The sequence below is a fragment of the Micropterus dolomieu genome, linkage group LG17 (assembly GCF_021292245.1).
Source record: "Micropterus dolomieu isolate WLL.071019.BEF.003 ecotype Adirondacks linkage group LG17, ASM2129224v1, whole genome shotgun sequence".
NCBI lineage: Eukaryota > Metazoa > Chordata > Actinopteri > Centrarchiformes > Centrarchidae > Micropterus > Micropterus dolomieu.
The window spans coordinates 30,389,631-30,411,220 of record NC_060166.1 but is presented as its reverse complement, the minus strand read 5'-3'; the positions used below and the strand labels follow the sequence as shown (position 1 = coordinate 30,411,220).

The 21,590-nt window shown below is 37.6% G+C and overlaps 1 protein-coding gene across 1 annotated transcript; it reads left to right on the top strand.

The window, feature by feature from the left end:
* The first annotated feature begins 7,616 nt into the window (after positions 1-7,616).
* Positions 7,617-20,212, top strand: LOC123985357 (short transient receptor potential channel 4-like). The gene is made up of 10 exons (XM_046072836.1): positions 7,617-7,997; positions 9,288-9,806; positions 17,199-17,535; positions 17,718-17,857; positions 18,152-18,465; positions 18,567-18,762; positions 18,865-19,059; positions 19,311-19,352; positions 19,448-19,537; positions 19,643-20,212. The coding sequence occupies exons 1-10, from the start codon at positions 7,620-7,622 to the stop codon at positions 20,210-20,212; spliced, it is 2,781 nt and encodes a 926-aa protein (XP_045928792.1). The 5' UTR covers positions 7,617-7,619.
* The last annotated feature ends 1,378 nt before the right edge of the window (positions 20,213-21,590 follow it).

Below are 21,590 nucleotides of genomic sequence, written 5' to 3'. Positions count from 1 at the left end.
GATGGCAACTGATGAAAGTAAGCTGTTACCAGCTGATTCTGCTTTCCGATCTTATCGGCCTATCTAAATAGTATTTAAATTTGTCACTAGATATTGGTCTAATGAGCTTTTACAGTTTTTCTTAATTGCTTAAACACATTTCTTAAAATTATGCCTCTTTTTCTCAAAACTCTAAACAAAAATCCACAACTTCTCAACTAATTCCCCAAACATCATATTTTCAGGTCAAAATGAAGTTTTCCACTCAAAACCATTCAATCTTGCTGAAAAACCAAACTTTCCCCTCAGACATAACACACAAGCCCTTAAAAACATACACACTACTACACAGTCTTACACACTGGTGAAACAATACTACAAAAACTGGTCATTAGTAATGTTGCTTGTGGTTCTCCCCCTCAAAAACCTTTTCACATGATGAACACAACAAAAGAAATAACAAATGTAAACATTTGCACATTTTTTATTCCTTAGTGTACTGTATAGTACAACACACCAACAAACAAATTATTCTGCCCCAGTGTCCTGTCTTTGGTCTGGGACAGGCCAGAGATTCTTGTTTTCCACCTCTCCCTACTCCTCCTCTTTACTCCTGCTCATCTTCCTCCTCTCCCTACTCCTCCTTACTACTACTACTAAACTCTGCACACAAATGCTTTCATTTCTCATTGCCTACATGCGGTCAATGAGAAAGCACTAACATTCAATATGTCCACTCAGTTAGCATAGGTTGAGCTCAATTAGCACACATCTACCCAGGTGGAAACACAAACAGTCAAAATTGATAACACACCAATCAGAACCTTCAATAGATAGATAAAAGGGGCAGAGTCAGTTCATTCAGTTTTGGAAAAATGGATTCAGAGAAATCTAAAGGAAGAGGTAGAGGACACCAGAGAGGAGAAGGAGGAAGATGAGGAGGAAGAGGAAGAGCACCATGGAGAGGAGTAAGAGGTGAAGGAAGAGGAACAGTAGGAGTTGGAGGAGGAGATGGGATAGGAGGAAGATGATGAGTAGGAGGAGGCAGAGCAGGAGTAGGGCAGAGGAGTAGGGAGGAGGAGGAGGGAGGAAAGGAGGTGGAGAAGAAGGTGGAGGAGGTTGAGGGAGGAGGAGGAGGTGGAGAAAGAGGTGGAGAACAAGAATCTCTGGCCTGGTCCAGACCAAAGACAGGACACTGGGGCAGAATAATTTGTTGTACTGTATGGCACTTTTGACCTGAAAATAGGATGTTTGGGGAATTGGGTGAGAAGTTGTGGATTTGTGTTTAGAGTTTCGAGAAAGAGGCATAATTTCAAGAAATGTGTCAAAGCAATTGAGAAAAACTGTAAACATCTTACATGCCTGTTTTCCCTACTGCAGTAATTACTTTTTGAGAGCTCAGTGGAGAAATATATTGGGAATAAAGTTATATCACGTCTTCCAAGCTCAGTGTTTTCATTGCTAGTTTGGTAACTCAGACTCTTGTGAACATTTACTAAATGTGAACCTTTTAGGGCTGCCCCTGACTAAAGATTTTCCTAGTCGACTAGTACTTGTTAGCTCAAGCCATTAGTCGACTGGTCTTTACACCTTTATGATATTAATGTGATTATTTAAATGTATGTATTTTTGGGATATCAGAAGACGGTTTGTCCAGAGAGAGTCCACTAACAGGACAACTAACTGAGCTAACTAAGCAATGGCAGAGCCTAATGCGCGCCAGTAAGTGATTTCCGTGTTACAAGGAAAAGGTCTGAGTTGCAACAATCCCCTGATACTTTTGTCCTGGCCCTAACAACATAGCGCAGCTCCAGAATGGAGTTTGTTTTTTGTTTTGTTTTTCTGTGACTAACTGACCAATGAAAACTCAACTAAGAAGCTTCTCATTGGCTAACAGCTTTGTCGACTATTAGGGGGCAAATTTTCTCATGCATGTTTCAGTATCAGTAAATCATGTGATTTGTTCTAATGGTGGTCAACAGGGCCTCTGTGTGTTTTTTTATACTCTCAGTATTTGATCTATAATCATGTTTATGTCTTCATCGTCATTTCCAACAACACTGTATAAGTTCTCTTATCGTATACTTATCTGGAGCCTACTACAGCAGTAATACTAGCCTGCATTGTTACTGCATCCTCTCCAGACTTCAGTCTACTCTAAGGTTAGTCTTATCTGTAGACAGTGTCATAGTTCTTAGACAAATATGTCACTTTATTAGACTTTGCATTCAACTGATTTTCTTTACTGAACACCCATCAAACACCAAGCATCTAAATCAGGGTATATACAGGAATCCGGAAGTAAAATTCAATACCTTTTTAAGACCTTTTTCAAGACTTTTTCAACATATTTTAAGACTGCCGCGCCACTTTGAGCTGTAACCGATTAAATCAGCCACACAACTTTAAAAGGGACATTTTTGCGTTTTTAAAAGTAATTGAAATATATTGCCTATATATCATCATGTTGTAACGCCACCAAAAAATTTAGGCATTCACCAACTTTCTCAGTTGCCTATAACAGCCTGTATGGGCCAACTGTTTTCTATATGAAGGACTGGTCAGATTTCCTGCGAAAAGCCACCGTCCTACATAGGCTATGTCGTTTATGTATGCAACATTACAGCAGATCATGTGAAACACAGTGTAATTTGGTGTTTTAGTTTGTTTAAACTAGATAATGTGAGCTTGCCTGCAATGATATGTGTGATAACTTTCATCGACCACTTGATCAATACAACAAAATTCAAATTGGCCAGGAGGGAACAAAGATGAAGAAAATAAACTGAGTGATGAAAATGAAGTAGTATATTGTATATAAAAGTATATTGTTAATTTAATAGTAAACTAAGTTTGATATTAATATATTTATTATGTTGCTATATTCAATATAATTTCATATAATAGTATATAACTTACCACTAATATAATATTATTCGAGTTACAGCTGTTTTAGTTTGGGGTTGTTTTTTATTCATTAACTTTGTGCAAGAAAAATGCTCTAGGCTACATGATAGTCTCCAACCTTGTTTTTGTCAATAATCACAACGATTTATGCAGAACAATGAGTTCAACATTTATAAAGTTTGTTGCAGCACATCAAACTTTATTTTTAAATCCCGCTCCATCCAGGCTGTGATTGATCTGTTCACAAACAGTGACATTGACAAGAGCATCGGCTTTATGAAAAGTTGAATGTGTTTCAATAAAAGGCACCGATTTAGCTAAATAACCAGCTAACTTTAGCCAAACCCACACACTCCTTGAATGTTCCCTGTTTTCTTCTGTCTTGCCAATACAGCTGCTGGCAGCGCATCTCACTCTTGTTTTTGAGGAATAGGGCTGTTCAAGTGGCCAGCTGGCCAACTGGGTTAATCCCATTACCCCTGATCGCCACTCCGACTATGTTTTGGACGATTAGCATTGAGGGTCCGGCGGGGTGTGAGAATACGGTCGGCTGTACTCGTAAATCATTTTCCGGTTCAGCACGGATCTATTTTTTGGGGGGCATTTAAGAATGAAATATGTGCACAGTAGATCCCTGTGTCTAACGTTACAGAAATGATTCACACAGTCGCTACGCACTGCCTGTCTGGTATTTTTGGCTATGCATTATAAATAAATACGTTCACCTACACTTTTAGCAAACAAACACTTTGGACAAACAGGATTTTCACATTGACAAAATTATCTTTGTTAAATGGCGATTAAAACTTTTGAATACTTTTTAATAGCCTTAATTTTGGCAAAATTACCTTTTAAGACTTTTTAAGACCCCGCGGACACCCTGTAAATGAACTTATGTTACAACATAAATCACTCTGTAAGCATTGTACATGACTACAGTTATTGCCATCCAGATCTCTCATCTCATCCTACACTGCAGTCCGACCACTCTAAAGAAAGCTCAGCTTCAGCTCTTCTTCTTCTTCTTCTTCTTCTTCTTCTTCTGTGGTTTTATGGCGGTTGGCATCCAAAATGTTGCATTATCACCACCTACTAGATGAAATAGTTTCCCCATGCAATACATTTACAGTGACCACCAGAAGTAATCCCATTCAATGCATTGTCCGTTCTATGACTCAGACTCAATTGTCTGATATGGTGGAAATACTTCCCTCAGCATATTGACCATTTCTTCTCCTGATATGTCTACAATGCCCAAGAATCTCCTTGCCGCATCCAACACCATCTTAATCCTTTCTGACTTGCTCTTAATAACCACCATAGCAATAAATGCCAGAATAAATAAATGCCACCCTCTTCTGCTCTGATTTTACTCACTTTTATTTGTTTTATTTTTTCCGAACATTGTGCTGACCCTGCATGGTGATTTCCCGCACAGTGAATGCACTTTACTTGTTCCTGCTCCTCTTCACACTCCTTTCTTTCACAGTTGTTCTTCTCACATCTCCCACATCTGACTCCTCTACATACTGCAGCCACATGTCCATATTCCTGGCAACAGAAGAATATGGACATGTCACATCTCCCACATCTGACTCCTCTACATACTGAAGCCACATGTCCATATTCCTGGCAACAGAAGAACCTTAATGGAGCTCTTTCATAAACCCTCACCCTGTAAAATATATAATGTTAATATATTCTGTATGGCAAATCTCCCTCAAAAGTCAAACACACAGAGTTACTTTGTTCCCTTTCTCCTTGACGGAATCTTGTAAGTCTTCTCGCCTCACAAACACCTTCAATACCCCGAAATTCCTCATCTTCCACTGACTGCAGTACACCCCTTATTACTCCTTTCTTTTTGATTTCTGACCCGAGTGGGAAGCATTTCTGCTGCTATAATCTTCATACATTTGAATCCTCAAAGCTTGATCTCGCTACCGCCTTGAGACACAGTCAATGATAACCGGTTCTTGAAGATCCCATCCATTCTTGTCACCGCTACCAACTCAATACATCTCATCAGTTCTTCTCGCCTGGCTGCCATCACTTGAAACACTATCCTTCTTCCTTTTCCGATTCACAAATCCTTTTGTGTCCTTTTCCTTTCCTGCTTCGCTCTCCACGATCTCTTCTGACTCCATTTCTCTCTCCTTCATATGTCCCGCTTTCCCAGTTCCAGCTTTGATCAGCTGTGTAACTCATATCACTCAAATCACTAAACTCACAGTTATTAGTCGGATAATAATAAGAATACACACACCAAAATACATACAGTTATAACCGCTAACTTACTTTTGACGTTTTCGCAGTTTTCAGTCCAAAAAGAGCTGTTGTTTGTGTCTAAAAAATAGCTCCCGGGCCGCCATCTTGGTATCACGAAATACCCGAGCTGTTAGGTTTCCTTTCTCTCTCAAAATGAAGGAGAGAAGAAGTGTTGCTTTGGAACAGATGGTCTTTATCGTCGTCTACTAGCTACACAGACATCCAGTATATCAAACAATTCTTCTGCTCAATACGAAGGAGGTAGGATGTTCTGTTCTCAATTTGTGGGCCTGTAAAGCATAGGAGTGCTTTTGGTCATGGGAATGTTGATCAATATTCACTGTTTTTTTCACTGAAATGGTGTTTTGAAAAAAACTCCCAATAAAAGTAAACATATAAACAGTAAATATTGCCAAAACATGGACATTCGCCTGGTATATTTTTGAAAAATTGTGTAATAACCGTTGTATATTAGTTTTTTTCATCAAATGTCAATCAATTATAGTTACAGTTGTATTCCATGTCACGGCTAGGTGAATGCAAAGCAGGAGGGAGCCCAAATGCACAACACTGGAGAGCAGACATACAGTTCAGGGGATTTTAATCCAACACACCAGGCATGAACAAAACTCACAGGTAGTGGAAACTGGCAAAATCCAAGTACAGAACTGGTAGTACAGCAACAGGCAGAACACTCATCATATGACAATGACTGGACGCGGAATGAACAGAAACACCAAACACACATATACCAGATACTAACGAGCAGGGTGGGAGCAGGGTGGGAAACAGCCTAACACTTGACAGGCAGACAGAGACTGAGCATGAAACAACACCAGATAGAAACATAGTTTTCAGACTCAAAATCAGGACCAAGAATTGCCTCCTCATCTTACTTATCCTGTTCTTCATGCATCATCTCAATGACCATTTTAGCTGTAAATCGGTAATTACTGGGACCAGCCATATTAACACGCTGGCTGAAGAAAATCAAAATCAAAAGCACAAACTCTTTCTCACTAGTAATGGATATCAATGTCAACCTAATGTTTAAATATTATGTACAGTTATCTTTCACAGGATATTTAATATTTTCTTAGGTAAAACTATTGTTAAATAGACTTACATGCATCATATGTGCAAAAGCAGCCGTATTCAGTTGTGTGGCAGGTGAATAGTGGTCTGCAGTAAATTTGTTCCTAATTGCAAACATTTACAAATATCAAAGGTGCTCTCAAATTCCATATTGAAAAGATACCGGTCATTTTTTACCCATGTGTGAAAAATTGATGTAGAAATACAAAAACCTTAGTTAATAATAAGAAAGTAAAAATAAAAGATAATGGTTTCTGGAAATCAAAACAAGATATGTAATGACAACTTGAAATGTTGATCAGTGGCTTCAGGATTTGAATCACATGAATAAATACATACATTTGAACTTCATCATGATCACGATCAATACATTTTACTATAATTAGCCTAATCTGACAAGAAAACAAATTAACAATGATAACAAGAATTTCTTTAAAGGCATATTTTATTAACAAAACACCACACTGCTTTTGGAAAGAACCCTATAACATTACTGCCCTGACAGCGTGAATATAAAAAGTGGCTAAGTGGTTTTCTTCATTGGAAACTCTTCCTACTCCAACACTTGTTAAACTGTAATACAGCAAACCCAAGGGTAAAGGGGCGGTGATGACTGAAGATGAGTTTTGTGCTGATGAGTCTTGAACGCGCACTTTGTGCACAGTTGCGAGAGGATGCCACCTCTTGTTCCCACCTGATCTGACGCGTGTATTTTGCAAACACAGCAAAGGGCTGGGTAGTGGATTGCATGACAGTGTCTCCAGTGGAGACTGTAGCGATAAGATGAGGATTCGATCACGCAAGTTTCCTTTCTGACAGCCGCAGCCTCTGGTTCTCCGTCGAGTGGTTCATGAGTAAATCACAACAGGAGGAAGGTAAAGTTTCTAAAGTTGTTTCTTTTTGCGCGTATTTTATTTGGGCGTCGATTTTATCCAATGTGATTAACTACGTTTGTAACCCGAAAATTGTCTGTTTTAGTCACCTGTCGTGAATTGTTGTAATTTATTTCTTTCTTACGAAAAATAGCCTACATTTAAATCTGTTTCAGATTATGTTTGTGTCAACTGTTGTGGATATCCACAATAAGTGTGTTTTTAGATTAGTATTTTTAACATAAGTTTGAATGAAAAACGTATATACTACATATTTTTGGTAAAATATGCCCAAAAAACATTAATAATTCTGAAGTGAAATGTATTACTTGCCATTTGCAATTCAACATTTTTCAATTGATTGTCTTAAAGTACATTTTGACAGTTGTACCCACTGTGTCTGAGAAGTCAACTAGCACTGAAACTTAATCTCATATTTTACCCCTGTCTTGTTATTTCTCGTTCATTCTCAGTTGAGACTGAGATGCTGTAGCAGCAATGTCACAGCTGTATTACAAGAAAACTGACAACTCCTCATACAGGGACCGCATCCCTTTGCGGATCGTGCGGGCCGAGTCTGAGCTTTCTGCTCTGGAGAGGGCCTACCTGGGGGCGGTTGAGAGGGGGGACTATGGCAGTGTGAAGCAAGCCCTGGAGGAAGCTGAGATCTACTTCAGGATCAACATCAACTGCATTGACCCCCTGGGACGCACAGCCCTGCTCATTGCCATTGAAAATGAGAACTTGGAGATAATTGAGTTGCTGCTCAGTTATAATGTATATGTGGGTGATGCCCTGCTACATGCCATCCGCAAAGAAGTGGTGGGAGCTGTGGAGCTGCTGCTCAACCACAAGAAGCCACGTGGGGAAAAACAGGTAGATTCATGTTAACTCTCCATATACAATTTACATTCCCTCATTATTTTTTTTATAGATTTTTAATGTTATGGTTTATTGCTAACCTTTCTAGCTTCTTTTCAGTTTGTTTAATTTTATGTGTTCTTGGCATTCACAAAACTTTTTCTTTGCTTCTGCAACAGAATATGAACCAGCCTGCCCCACACAATTAGGTCACATGCCTCTGGAGCACCTAGGGGTTAAATGCCTTGCTCAGGAAATCAAATCTGGGTCACTCACACCATGGGGTGTGTGTGTCTTATCCACTGTTCCATCACCACCCAAATTATGCCTCAATGACATTGCTGATCATAAGTGTAAAGTGTCATGATCCCTCACGGTCAGATCCTAATTCAAGTTTGTCTTAAGTGGTGATCCCTTATGTGATTTTTTTTGATTACATACTACTCAGTCTGTGTGAATTGCAAATAAACATTTGCACATGCCTGTATAGGAAAAAAGAGTCAGTTACACTTTGTTGCAGATTTACAAAATCATCAATATCAGTTAATGTTAGATTAGGTTTTGAGTATATTAATTTGTATTCATTATTTACTTCCAGCAGTGTTTTAAAATTATGTCCGCTATCAGCTGGTCATAATGGTTCATATGATTCTGACAGCATCCCTGGGATACAATGGTGACCTGTCAAGGCTCCACCCTGCTCTTCTAGACTTTAGCACTCCACAACCCCGAAGAGCATATGCAGTTTAGAATATAGATTTTGGGATTCTGGTAACAACACCTTTCATTAATACCAGCCCAAGCTATAGAGAAGGGACAAAATAACCATTTAGGTCAATGTTATGTCAGATTGAATAAAATGTCATTTTATTATAAATCTGATCGAGATAAAAACACTAAATAATTAAAGGTATTTCTCTGTCTCTGAGTTTCAAGCATGGCTGCGTTTATGTTAGGAAATTAGGAATTTATATCTAAAGAGTTTTTCTTAACATCTTTGTAAATTTGTTTTTTAATGCTGCTGGGTAAAAGGAAAAAGAACAAAGGGTGTAGTTGATTCCAACCAGGAATATACTTTGAGGCCAGCTGAACCACAAGCCATTAGCTGTGTGCTAATGGCTTGTGGTTGGAGACCCAAGACAGATGAAATTAGACCCGTTCAGACCAGATGTTGCAGTTCCTCTGGGGTTAAAAACGCAATATTCTTTTATGAACTATCTATCTAACTATGAACTAACTATGCTGGTGTACTGTCAATGTTCACTTCTGTTCATCTCTGTGTTCCTTTCTGGACTTCCTGAAAAGGTTCCACCAATTCTGCTGGACAAACAGTTTTCAGACTTCACCCCAGACATCACTCCAATCATCCTTGCAGCCCACACCAACAACTATGAGATCATCAAACTACTTGTGCAGCGAGGTGTTTCCATACCTCAGCCCCATGCTGTGCGCTGCAACTGCATGGAGTGTGTGTCCAGTTCAGATGTGGATGGCCTTCGTCACTCACGCTCTCGTCTTAATATCTACAAGGCCCTTGCTAGCCCATCACTCATTGCTCTCTCCAGCGAGGATCCTTTCCTCACTGCTTTTCAACTTAGTTGGGAGCTGAAGGAGCTCAGCACAGTGGAGAACGAGTTCAAGTCAGAGTATGAGGTGCTGTCTTATACGTGTCAACAATTTGCAAAGGACCTCTTGGACCAGACCCGAAGCTCTAAAGAGTTGGAAATAATCCTCAACTACCGTGATGACATCAACCCTCTGCTAGATGAGAATGGTAATGATCTGGCCCGACTGAAGCTGGCTATCAAATATTGCCAGAAAGAGGTAAGCTCTTTATTTGTTATAATATCGTCCTTGTCATATGACTGCTATGACCTACAGTAGTACAACACAGTGAAAAAGATGTAAAGAAGAGTACTGGAAGTCTTGTTAACACTGATATACATACAGACATACTGAGAACTGACACAGTTGTAGAGTATATTGACATTTAAGTGTCAGGAACAAGTACAATAAGGATTAATCATTATTTTTTTAATCAAACATGCACAGTGTAACAAAAGCAGTGCCAAGATGGGCTTTAAATGGCCTGAGATGGGTGGAGATCTCCTTGGGGAGTTTAGAACACGATGTAATTGCCAGGCTGGCTCTTAGCAATGCATTACAGTAGCCCTCTCAGACAGTCCCATGACAACTGGATAATTGGGGATAATGATGGCCATTTCCTTGAAATTCAAACTCATAATATTTTAATTAGGGAGGGAACATTTTACTGTCTTTTAACATCTTCTTTGAAATATTTATCTCCTGAATCCAATGGCAGCCTTTTTGCATTTATTGTGAAATAGAACTATATTGAAAATGTACACATTGTGATTACATAGTAAGAGTAAGCAACAATTTAAGTATTACTTTTGAAGTTTATAGTGTATTATATTTATAAATGTATAAACCTTTTTCTCAATTCAGCACATTTAAAACTTTGTTGTACCCTGTTTTTACAAAAATACTAAGAGTGTAATGTATTTCCCCATTCCTCTAAATGGCCCAGTTGCCACTCCCTTGTTTCCTATAGTCTTTTCTTTCACTGTAACTAGATTTATATTCCAGTAGGAATTGACTAGTATTGTCTTGTCACAAATGTTACCATTTGTTTTGTTCTTTCCTGCTTACCAGACAACAATATAAATTACAGACTGAGTTTCAGTGGATGTCTTTTATTTTAGTTTAAGACAGCAGACTGCATTACAAAAAGGAAAAACTTTTTTAAAAATCAACACCACCTCCTCGCTGGTGGATGTTAAAATTAAAGTGGTCTAACGACAAACAAAGGTGAGGCTGGCGATTTGGGGAGAAACGTGGCTGGTGATGGCAGGAGGCCGGCAGATCGATGAGGAGGAATGGTGGAATGGCTGTGGTCTAAGGGGTAATGGCAATGACTGGTGTATGGCTCAGTATGTGGTGTGTGTGTATGTAAAAGAAAAATGATGACTTGTCAACCAGTCTTGCTTTACTGCTCCTAAGTTTGATATTATTTCTCCTCTCACTTATCAACAGTGAGATTTGACTGTCTTGAGACCTAAATACCTTAAGACTCGAGCTTTCGTAACTGAAATTGGATTCTTTTTAAACCAATAAATTCATGGGGCATTAATAAATATGACAAGTTCAGGTAGGCATGTATAGCTGTGCTACTGTATTTAAGTATTTGGCCTATTTAACCAAGAGTGAGGCTGAATCACGAAAATTCAACAAACTTGATAAAACAAAGAGCGTAATTGTTTTTCCCCATTTGTGCTCATGTTTTGAGGAATGGTAATACTTGCCTCACTGCAGCTGTGCATCTAATTTTAGCTATTATTTATGTGCCTGTATTTAGTTCATGCATTTTGGTTATCATAGTTGTTTTTCATTTAATGCTACATAATTATTAATGTCGAGCGTTTTGTATTTGACTTATGAATTACAACAATTAATGTGTTATTCATGACCCAAATACAGTGTAATCAGTTGGAGACAGTGGATTTGCTAAAGTAAAATTTGACAACTTTAATAATTAATAATTAATGTGCTGGTAATAATAATTTTAGTCATTGTCATCGCGATTACATCTATGATGTGTCCTGAAGTTGTGCACAAGAACGTATTAGTTACAAGTCACTTTTTTATTGTTCTACAAGCCAGGACCACATTATTTTTATTCTGATCCCCTTCTATTAGAGCTAATGATACAAATTTTGTATTTTATATTTAGTGTTAAAGTAAGAATGCCTGTTGTTCGTTTTTGTAGCACACATTTTAGAGCCCTTTTATTTTACAAATGCATTATTGAAACACAATAGGGGTTTGTTAGAAAACTATGAAAGGAAAATGTTAAAACCTTTTTTGACTTTGTTGTGACAGCCTTCAGACTTGACTTGGACTTATCAGAAATTACTGGAGGTTTTGACCCAACAAATAACACACCTGCATCCTTAAGCTGGGCTCTTTGGTTAGCCATTTTGGAATTCTCCAAAGAAAAGGTACTATGTATGGACTGCTTGACCACCAGCACTTACTGGATGTCCTCATTCTTAGTGGCAACATTTTTCTTTAATGTATTCAATAAAGATGTTCCTCTGTTCTTCTGCTGCCTTCTGCAGTCATTCCTCCATTTGGCACTCGATGATCGTTGGATGCAAATTTTTTATTGGACCTGTAATGGTAAAATATTGATGAAACTGTATACATTATGTTTTGTGTTACAGATGAAACACAAAAAAGTCTTATCACTTATCAAAAGAGTAGTTACTTTTATTATTATTTTCAAATCATTAGGTTGTTAATTATTACGTTTCATTATTGTGAAACTTAAAAGTGGAATTACAAGCTAAGTTAAGCTCACATCTTTAACCCCCCAAATTCATATTCATAATTGCAGTATAATTCATGCTGTTATTGCAAAATTATAGCATGTTATTTTAAAATTTAATTATGGAAGTGCAATACATAATACATAAACTGACAGTTGCTAATGTTAATTACCAAAAATGGCAGAAAATATTTTATGTGGAACTTATTTAGATCATATATTCAAATAAACTGAGTCGATGTTATTTATTAGGGTAATTATTAAGCACTCTCCAGTATGTCATCACTATGAATGTGCCTTAGGACAGAATTAATACTTGTTTTTGAACTGGAGAGTGGTGTGACATGTGGATGAAATGATTTTCACCTTCCAAAAGTGTCCTCAGACCAAATCTGGTCCTGCCAGATGCCACCATTTGCCTCCAGGCATGTAATAGCAAGTCAACATCTTACAAGGACAGATAGGAAACATTTTATATGTTAGATTCTTCATTGATAGATGACCTCATCACCCATAATTTAATGCTATATAGTAACATAATGGGGATCCCGTTTGGCCTTAACTTGGTTAAGTTGAAATTAACTTCCATCACCATCCGCAGATGTCCAGCAGATGTTTATATCAAATCTCAGAGGGCAGAGAAAATGTGTATGGAAAACAATTGACAATCAGAGGATCAGAGAACACTCCTGAAAGCTTTGCCCACTTGAAACTTTTGTCTTGCATGCTTACAAGGCAAGGCAAGGCACGGCAAGTTTATTTGTATAGCACATTTTAACAACAAGGTAATTCAAAATGCTTTACACAAAACATAAAAGCAACATAAAATATAATAAAAGTTACAGTGTTACAATCAGAGTTAAAAGAGTTAAATGGAATAAAGCAATGATAAAAAGCTAAAAACAGAGAAAAAGAAAACAGGACAGTAAAAGTTACAGTGCAGTGTAAGTTATCAATAAAAAGAAAAATGTTAAATATTTAATTAAAAGCAATGGTAAAAAGAAAAGTCTTCAGTCTTAATTTAAAAGAACTGACTGTTTCAGCAGATACAAGATAAAATTCTCTTATTAATCGTGTATCATTTGAGTCGCATGTAGTGTTTTAAAGACTCTTGCGATTAAATGTTAGATAAGTAGTGCTTCTCTCTCTCTCTTTCTGTCGAATGGGGTGAAGAATGTTAAAGCATGTTTTTTCCATTCCTAAATGTTGCCCTTGCTGTTGTGGTGTCCGAACAATAATGCTGCAATGATGTGTTCAGAGGAAACCCATATGACACTGTTCTTGATCATAAAAGGGTTACCAGCTAGTCAGTATATGTCATTTTAACATCATACCCGGAAGAGTTTAAAACAGCAGGGAATTCAATCTGTGTAACATCTGTGTAAGGGAGCGATGTTGTGTTCCAAGTATGTTTGCTGGTATTCTCTGTAAAAATTACCAGTATATTTTAAGCAAATGCTATGTTAAGATGTGTTGCCTACCTGGATTGCAGTTCTGATTAGCAAGGGAAAATCTATTTACATGTGTTTGTTCATTGTCTTCAGTTAGAGAGGTTATTAAAGCTTCCTGAAGGATCGTTTACTAGACTTCAGTAAGGTTCTACATGTTCGGTTATGCAAAATTTGTTGGCAGACAAGCTTGTTATGCGTAGGACCACTAACAATGAGACCTGAGTTTTTATGCCACCGGTATAATGGCAGTTTCGACTCCATAAAACTAACATGGGGCTACAATAATAAGTGATAATATAAGTGATATAATAATAACATTATTATATCTTGTTAAAATATTAAATTTAATATCTTCTCCTACTTACCATACGTGTGGACTAGAAACCACAGCATAATAATAAACAAATGTTTATCCTGGCTGTGGTGGTGTAAGACATTGTAAATAAACAGAACAAAATTTTTACATGTATTTTATAAACCATGCTTATTTAAATTAAAAACATGTACTTATGAGGTGCCCCTAGGGACATTATTTAGAATTACCATGCATATACATGTACTTTTCCTCTCACATACACATATGAAACCAAACTCATTCACATACTATACTGAAAAGCTCACACACATACAACTTAAACGCTCTCACACACTGAAACAAGTAAAATGTATGTTGTATAAAAGCATTTCAGTACGTTGTATGAGAGGATTTCAGTTGAACAGGAAGGCATTTCAGTTGATCAGGAAGGCATTTCAGTTGATCAGGAAGGCATTTCAGTTAAACAGGAAGTTATTTCAGTTGAACAGGAAGTTGTTTAAATAAAAGCACACATCTCACAATACATGCAAACAACTGTACAACGGCATTATGTTTATTGCTTCTGACAAGCATCGGCGCATAGTTTGATTTCTTCCAAAGTATATGCTCAATTTCATACTAATCAGATGGGTCGGCTTTAGCCCACTGCTAGTTATCAAATGCCAGCACATCAGCGCTGGGAAGCGCCATAGGGAGGCGCACTCTGACCAGACAGACTCCTGGCAGAGCTAGAGGAGAAGGAGAAATTCTTTAAGAGACAAATGTGACATTCACTAAGAAGTTGCATTAAAAAAAGAATTATTTGTACACTGAATAGTTTTGAAGCTCTATAGATGGTGTCATTTATTGTGACCCTTGAGTAGGTCTTGTGGATATCACATGTTTATTGGCTTACTGTATAGTGTGTAGTGAGGCAAAAGGGTGAAAAACATTAACTGATAGAAAGCACATATTTGCCACAAGTGCATTCGATTCAGCTGATTGTTTTTTTTGCTCTGTGTGGGCTACTTGCCTGAGAATACCTCAGAGTTTGCAACATTGCAATTAATGATACATCTAGTGGGGTTCATAATTTCTCAGTCAGCAGGTCATTCTTTGTTTAAGCACTGTACCTAGTTTTGTTTGGATTTGTGCTCATTCTCTTGTCTTTAAACTAGACTTACTGTACATGAGAGCAGCAAACAAGGCACTCTTCAAAACCTTCTCTGGCTCTAGTTGCTGAGTGTAAGGCTCCTATGTTATCTTCAAGTATAAGGTACAATGTTAAAAAAACTGCATAACTATTTCATCTTCTGACCTTTTCTGACCAAGGTCAGAAGACGAAGCAGTATTTTCACTTTTCAACTTATACTAGACTGCTCTCCCTTAGTGAAAGAGTTAAGCTTTAATATTCAATGTTTTATCTGTGTTGCATGATGAGCTGGTACTTTCATTTGACAATCAGAATGTAAAATGAACATTTTCAGTCAGTAGTAAAGACAAAATAAGTCTAAAGTATAAATATATTTAGAATTTATTGCAATGGGAACCATAAACCATTTTTTTAATGGACATAAAACACAGATGTTTAAAACTACAGTGGACGATGAGGAGATCCATTGCTGCTCTTCCTAGCAGGGAGTGGGAAAAGAAGTAGAGAAGGCCTTTTAATGCCTTAATAGGCCAAAAAGTGGAAATAATAACTATGGCTACCATTAAGCAAGCAAAATAGCTTATTTTACCATATTTAACTTAACATTAGCTTACCATTGACTTATTAAAAGAAACACTATAATCAAGTGACATCCAAATTATTGACTCATCTGAAAATATGAATTCAGGTTTAATTGATTTGCTTCAAATAGTTTGTTAGACAGTTAACAGTTAGAACTTAGTTTAAAGCTGATTCACGTTTAGACAATTGTTGTGTTTCAAACAACAATTACAGTAAATACTTAAAATCATTAAGGCATTTTAAATCTTATGTATAATGTCAATAATATATAAGTCATTATTTAAAGTTTTGGTGTATAGCTTTAATGTTAACTTACCTGAAATGCAAGCTGGGATCATTGGCTGGGACCAACCATAGAATTTCACTTGTATGTGTGTAAGGTTTTCATTTGTGTGTGGGGGGGGACGTTTCAGTTGTGTATGTAAAAGCATTTCACTTGTATCTGTGTGAGCTTTTCAGTTGTGTGTGTGAGAGCTTTTCAGTTGTGTGTGAGCGTTTCAGTTGTGTGTGTGAGAGTGTTTCAGTAGTGTATGAAAAAGCATTTCACTTGTATTTGTGTGAGCGTTTCAGTTGTGTGTGTGAGAGCTTTTCAGTTGTGTGTGTGTGTGTGTGAGCGTTTCAGTCGTGTGTGTGAGAGCGTTTCAGTAGTGTATGTAAAAGCATTTCACTTGTATGTACGTGAGAGTTTCAGTTGTGTGTGTGTGATTGTTTCAGTTGTGTGTGAGCGTTTCAGTTGTGTGTGTGAGAGTGTTTCAGTAGTGTATGAAAAAGCATTTCACTTGTATTTGTGTGAGCGTTTCAGTTGTGTGTGTGAGAGCGTTTCAGTTGTGTGTGTGAGAGCTTTTCAGTTGTGTGTGAGCGTTTCAGTTGTGTGTGTGAGAGTGTTTCAGTAGTGTATGAAAAAGCATTTCACTTGTATTTGTGTGAGCGTTTCAGTTGTGTGTGTGAGAGCTTTTCAGTTGTGTGTGTGTGTGTGAGCGTTTCAGTCGTGTGTGTGAGAGCGTTTCAGTAGTGTATGTAAAAGCATTTCACTTGTATGTACGTGAGAGTTTCAGTTGTGTGTGTGTGATTGTTTCAGTTGTGTGTGTGAGAGCGCTTCAGTTGTGTGTGTGAGAGCATTTCACTTGTATGTGTGTGAGCTTTTCAGTTGCGTGTGTGAGCTTTTCAGTATAGTATGTGAATGAGTTTGGTTTCATATGTGTATGTGAGAGGAAAAGTACATGTATATGCATGGTAATTCTGAATAATGTCCCTAGGGGCACCTCATATGTACTTACTATTGAGGTTTTTCATCATTTATTTCAGCTTTATAGAGGAGATAATTCTAGCCAAGATAATAACATTAACATTAACATGTCTTTCTTTGTCTCTCTCTTTTGTTCAGTTTGTTGCTCAGCCCAACTGTCAGCAACTGCTGGCGTCTCGGTGGTATGATGAGTTCCCAGGCTGGAGGAGGCGTCACTGGGCAGGAAAGTTAATCACGTGTATCTTCATCGGCCTCCTCTTCCCACTGTTATCTATCTTCTACCTGATCTCTCCAAAGAGCAGATATGGCTTATTCATCCGTAAGCCCTTCATCAAGTTCATCTGTCACACTGCTTCTTACCTGACCTTCCTCTTCATGCTCTTCTTGGCCTCGCAGCATATAGCCTCTGCAAACCGGGACCTTCAGGGCCCACCACCCACCACTGTGGAATGGATTATCCTGCCCTGGGTGCTTGGTAAGAACGAACATACACACACTAACAGACAGCTGTTAATTCTCATGTTATCACTGTTGTAGATCTGTACATGTACTATCTGCACACTGGTTGTTTGTCACATAATTTATTTCCTGTGGAGCTATACTTGAATGACTGTGTTACAATGTTGATTTTCTTGTTGTCTTGTTCATCTCTTGAAGGCTTTATATGGACTGAGATAAAACAGATGTGGGATAGTGGTTTGCAAGACTACATAGATGACTGGTGGAATTTAATGGACTTCATTATGAACTCCTTGTATCTTGCAACCATATCTCTGAAGATTGTTGCTTATGCAAAGGTATTGTACATCTTACAGAGCAAGGTATTAGACAACCTCAAAATAATTTTTGCTTACACAGTATATGCAACATGTTTACTCAATTAAAAAACAGGTATATTAACCACCTTTTAATTCTGCTGCAGTCTAAATCAAAGTTTACTTTTAAGAGGAAAATTTACCCAAATGAGATTACTATATATTCTTTAATTTCTCAGTATAAAAGTCAACTTGTGTGTTGAAAAACCCAAAACTTTGCAAGATTGATTTCTAATGATAAAATAATGAACTCCATTCTCCTTTTCATTTTTACAGTACAGTGGGAAAAAACAAAGATGCAACTGGGAAATGTGGCACCCGACTTTGGTGGCAGAGGCATTATTTGCCATTGCCAACATCTTCAGCTCCTTGCGCCTCATATGCCTTTTCACTGCCAACTCCCATCTAGGACCCTTACAGATCTCACTGGGCCGCATGCTCCTGGACATCCTGAAGTTCCTCTTCATCTACTGTCTAGTGTTATTAGCCTTTGCCAATGGCCTCAACCAGTTATACTTTTACTATGAAACGGATATGGGTAATAATTGCACGGGTATTCGCTGCAATCAGCAAAACAACGCCTTCTCAACGCAAGTTTAATAATTTGTCCCTGACATATCTGCATTGTTAATGATTAATATGTTTGTTTTGCAGCAGCGCACAATGTGATGTATCGTTGTTTGCTTTTCAGGCTGTTCGAGACACTGCAGTCATTATTTTGGTCTGTATTTGGCCTGATTTCGCTCTATGTGACCAACGTGGAACCAAAACATGAATTCACTGAGTTTGTGGGCACTACCATGTTTGGCACGTACAATGTCATCTCCCTAGTAGTGCTTCTGAACATGCTAATTGCGATGATGAACAACTCTTACCAGCACATTGCTGTGAGTGGTGTAGCTTACCTGTTTTATAGTTTTACCACACTAAGTTGTCTTGCAGTCCTTTGAAAAAGGTTTTGATAAATTTCTGTTTGTTTTCACTTTCAGGACCATGCAGATATAGAGTGGAAATTTGCAAGAACAAAATTATGGATGAGCTACTTTGAAGAAGGGGGAACTTTGCCATCTCCATTCAATATAATACCCAGTCCAAAGTCTGTTTGTTATCTAATTGGATGGATAAAGATGCATTTGTTTAAGAGACCAAGCATACAAAGACTGGAAACCTTCGAAACTTTGGGGGTAAGGATTTTCCAAAGATTTGCTCTGATCTGTGATTTTCAATGCCTGTCTGGTATTGGTAGGCTGCTCAAAACTAATTAAATGTCAATTATATAACCTGTTAATTAGGCAAGTTAAAAGGTACACTGTGCCCATAATTAAGATCTCTTATGGAGAAAGGGCAAGTAAAGAAAGAACAACTCAGCCTACCATTGAAAACAGAAATTACATGTCTCACTTTGTTAATTGAGCTTTTTTTTCTTTAATTATAGAGACGTGCAGCCGAAAATGTAAGAGTAAACCATGAATATCAGGTAGTAATTTATTTTCCATAAAATACTATAACGTTTTTATTTATTTTTATTTAAAAATCATCTGTAGTTTTGCCTTAAAAATAATGTGTTTTTAGGAGGTTTTAAGGAACCTTGTTAAACGGTATGTGGCCGCAATGATCAGAGATGCCAAGACAGAGGAAGGGTTGACAGAAGAGAATTTCAAGGTAGTATGTAGTTATTTAACATTGGAGCCTCAATTACCCAATTCATTTCTCTGTTGCTGTGTAATGTCTGCTGTTGATTAATCTCTGCTTCTCAATAATTGATAGGAGCTTAAGCAGGATATCTCCAGCTTTCGCTATGAAGTCCTGGGAATGATGAAGGGTAAACCTCAAGGTGGGGTTGCGGGTAATGTTGCAAGCTCCACCTTGGCTTACCCTGGAAACTCATTCAAATATTCTCCGAAAGTACGTACTGATGATCCTCAACAGAAGCTGAACGTGTTTGATGTGACCACCACCACCGTGCAGCGCAGAGCTGCCAACACCACCAGCTCTGTGGGCTCTGACAGACAAGCCAGTTGTTCACTAGTTGTTCCTTCCAGCACAAGACAGACTCAGAATGAGGTATCCAAGGATGTCTCAGAGGCTGTGTCCCTCCAGAGACAGAGCATACTTCTGTCTCAGAAATGTGATGAAATACATTCAGAATACATGTCAGAAGAAGATTCGTTGGGATCTGGTGGACAAAACCAACAGCAACTTCTGATTGGAAAAGTAATTGTGGATGTCTCAAACAAAGTCGAGGACATTCAGGAGATTGAACATTCTTGCAAAGAGCCTACTAAGGAAGTGAAAAATGGGCCCAAAAATTATCAAAATGAATCTGTCTGCAAGTGAGAGATGTTAATTATATTAGTTTGAAAACATTTTTGGATTACATTTTTTAACTCATTTATTTTGTAAAATAGTTTATCAAAATAAACAAATGTTGTAAACAGTAGTTAAAATATATATTGAATTTAAATAATCTTGTGTCCTGTAGTGTACTCTATATAACGGTAATATATATAATATAATATTATGCTCTCTCACATTATATTACATGCATTCACCGCTGATATGTGATACGATGAAGATATACAACAACACTGAGTGAGGACTGACCTCAGTGAGTGCTGACTTGATGCTCAGGGAATAGTGAAGCAAGTTTACCTTGAGCATTTAATTCCAAAGAGCCCTGAAACCCTGCTTCCAATCCTCTCTTCTTCCACCTGGAACTGTCCTATGCAAAAGTATCTTAAAACTCTTAAGTCTATAGAAAAAGTATTACTCCTCATATGCTTACAACAGCTACTCCTTTTGGTCAAATCAATTATACAGGAAGAAATAATCAAGATAATTAACACTGAGTAAACATATGTTTATTTGTATTTAACTTTACATTGAATTTGGACAAAGTATCTAGTAGATAAACAATCAAGCACCTAGATGATTCTGAGATGTGTCTCAACTTCTCTTTCACTCATATATTTGTTGAAGGATGTATTCTTCAGCTACACAAGCTCAAATATAGCAGAACACCAGGGATTTGTCGCAGAATACATAGGCGGAGCAGATGCAGTTTATAATGTGTATCGAGGAAACAACAAAAATTAACAGGCTTACACAGTGAATTGCAAGGCTAGTGTCCAAAACAGGAAAGCAGTTCAAACAGAAAGCAAACAAAATCCAAATGGTACAGGCTATAAATCCAATAATCCATGAAGAAATCCAGAAACACCGGAAGGAAACACTGAAGTCAGGCATAGACACTCCACAAACTCTCGAAGATGAAACAATGGGAAGACACAGTCTTAAATACACAAAAGTGAGGTGATTAATGATACACAGGTGAAAACAATCGGGGAGGTGCAAACTATCACACAAGTGGGAAAACCGAAAGACCAGGAAGTGAACTGAACACAAACAAGAGGAATGGTATAAAAAATAAAACAGGAAACCACAACACAAAACCATAACAATAACATCAACAGCACAAACATAGAACCATGACGTAAAAGCTCTCTTGTGATCTGTCACTATGCAATTCTGTAACTTGTAATGTGATGAAATTACTCTACAATTAAATAAAAGAGAAAGCTAATTCAAAAAGCAATGTCTATTTTTGGACTAATTCACAACATGTTGCCCCCCTCTCAGGTTGCTGTACTCTTTCTCCATTGCAAAATACTGACGTTAATAATATTAAGAGAGAGTAGATGGCACAACGATAGAG

Bases quoted from the DNA above. Each gene is read 5' to 3' on its own strand.
- LOC123985357 (XM_046072836.1), top strand. From the start codon at position 7,620: ATGTCACAGCTGTATTACAAGAAAACTGACAACTCCTCATACAGGGAC. The intron at 17,536-17,717 runs GTAAGAACGAAC...CATCTCTTGAAG, and splicing joins TATCCTGCCCTGGGTGCTTG to GCTTTATATGGACTGAGATA. The intron at 18,466-18,566 runs GCAAGTTTAATA...TTTGCTTTTCAG, and splicing joins CAAAACAACGCCTTCTCAAC to GCTGTTCGAGACACTGCAGT.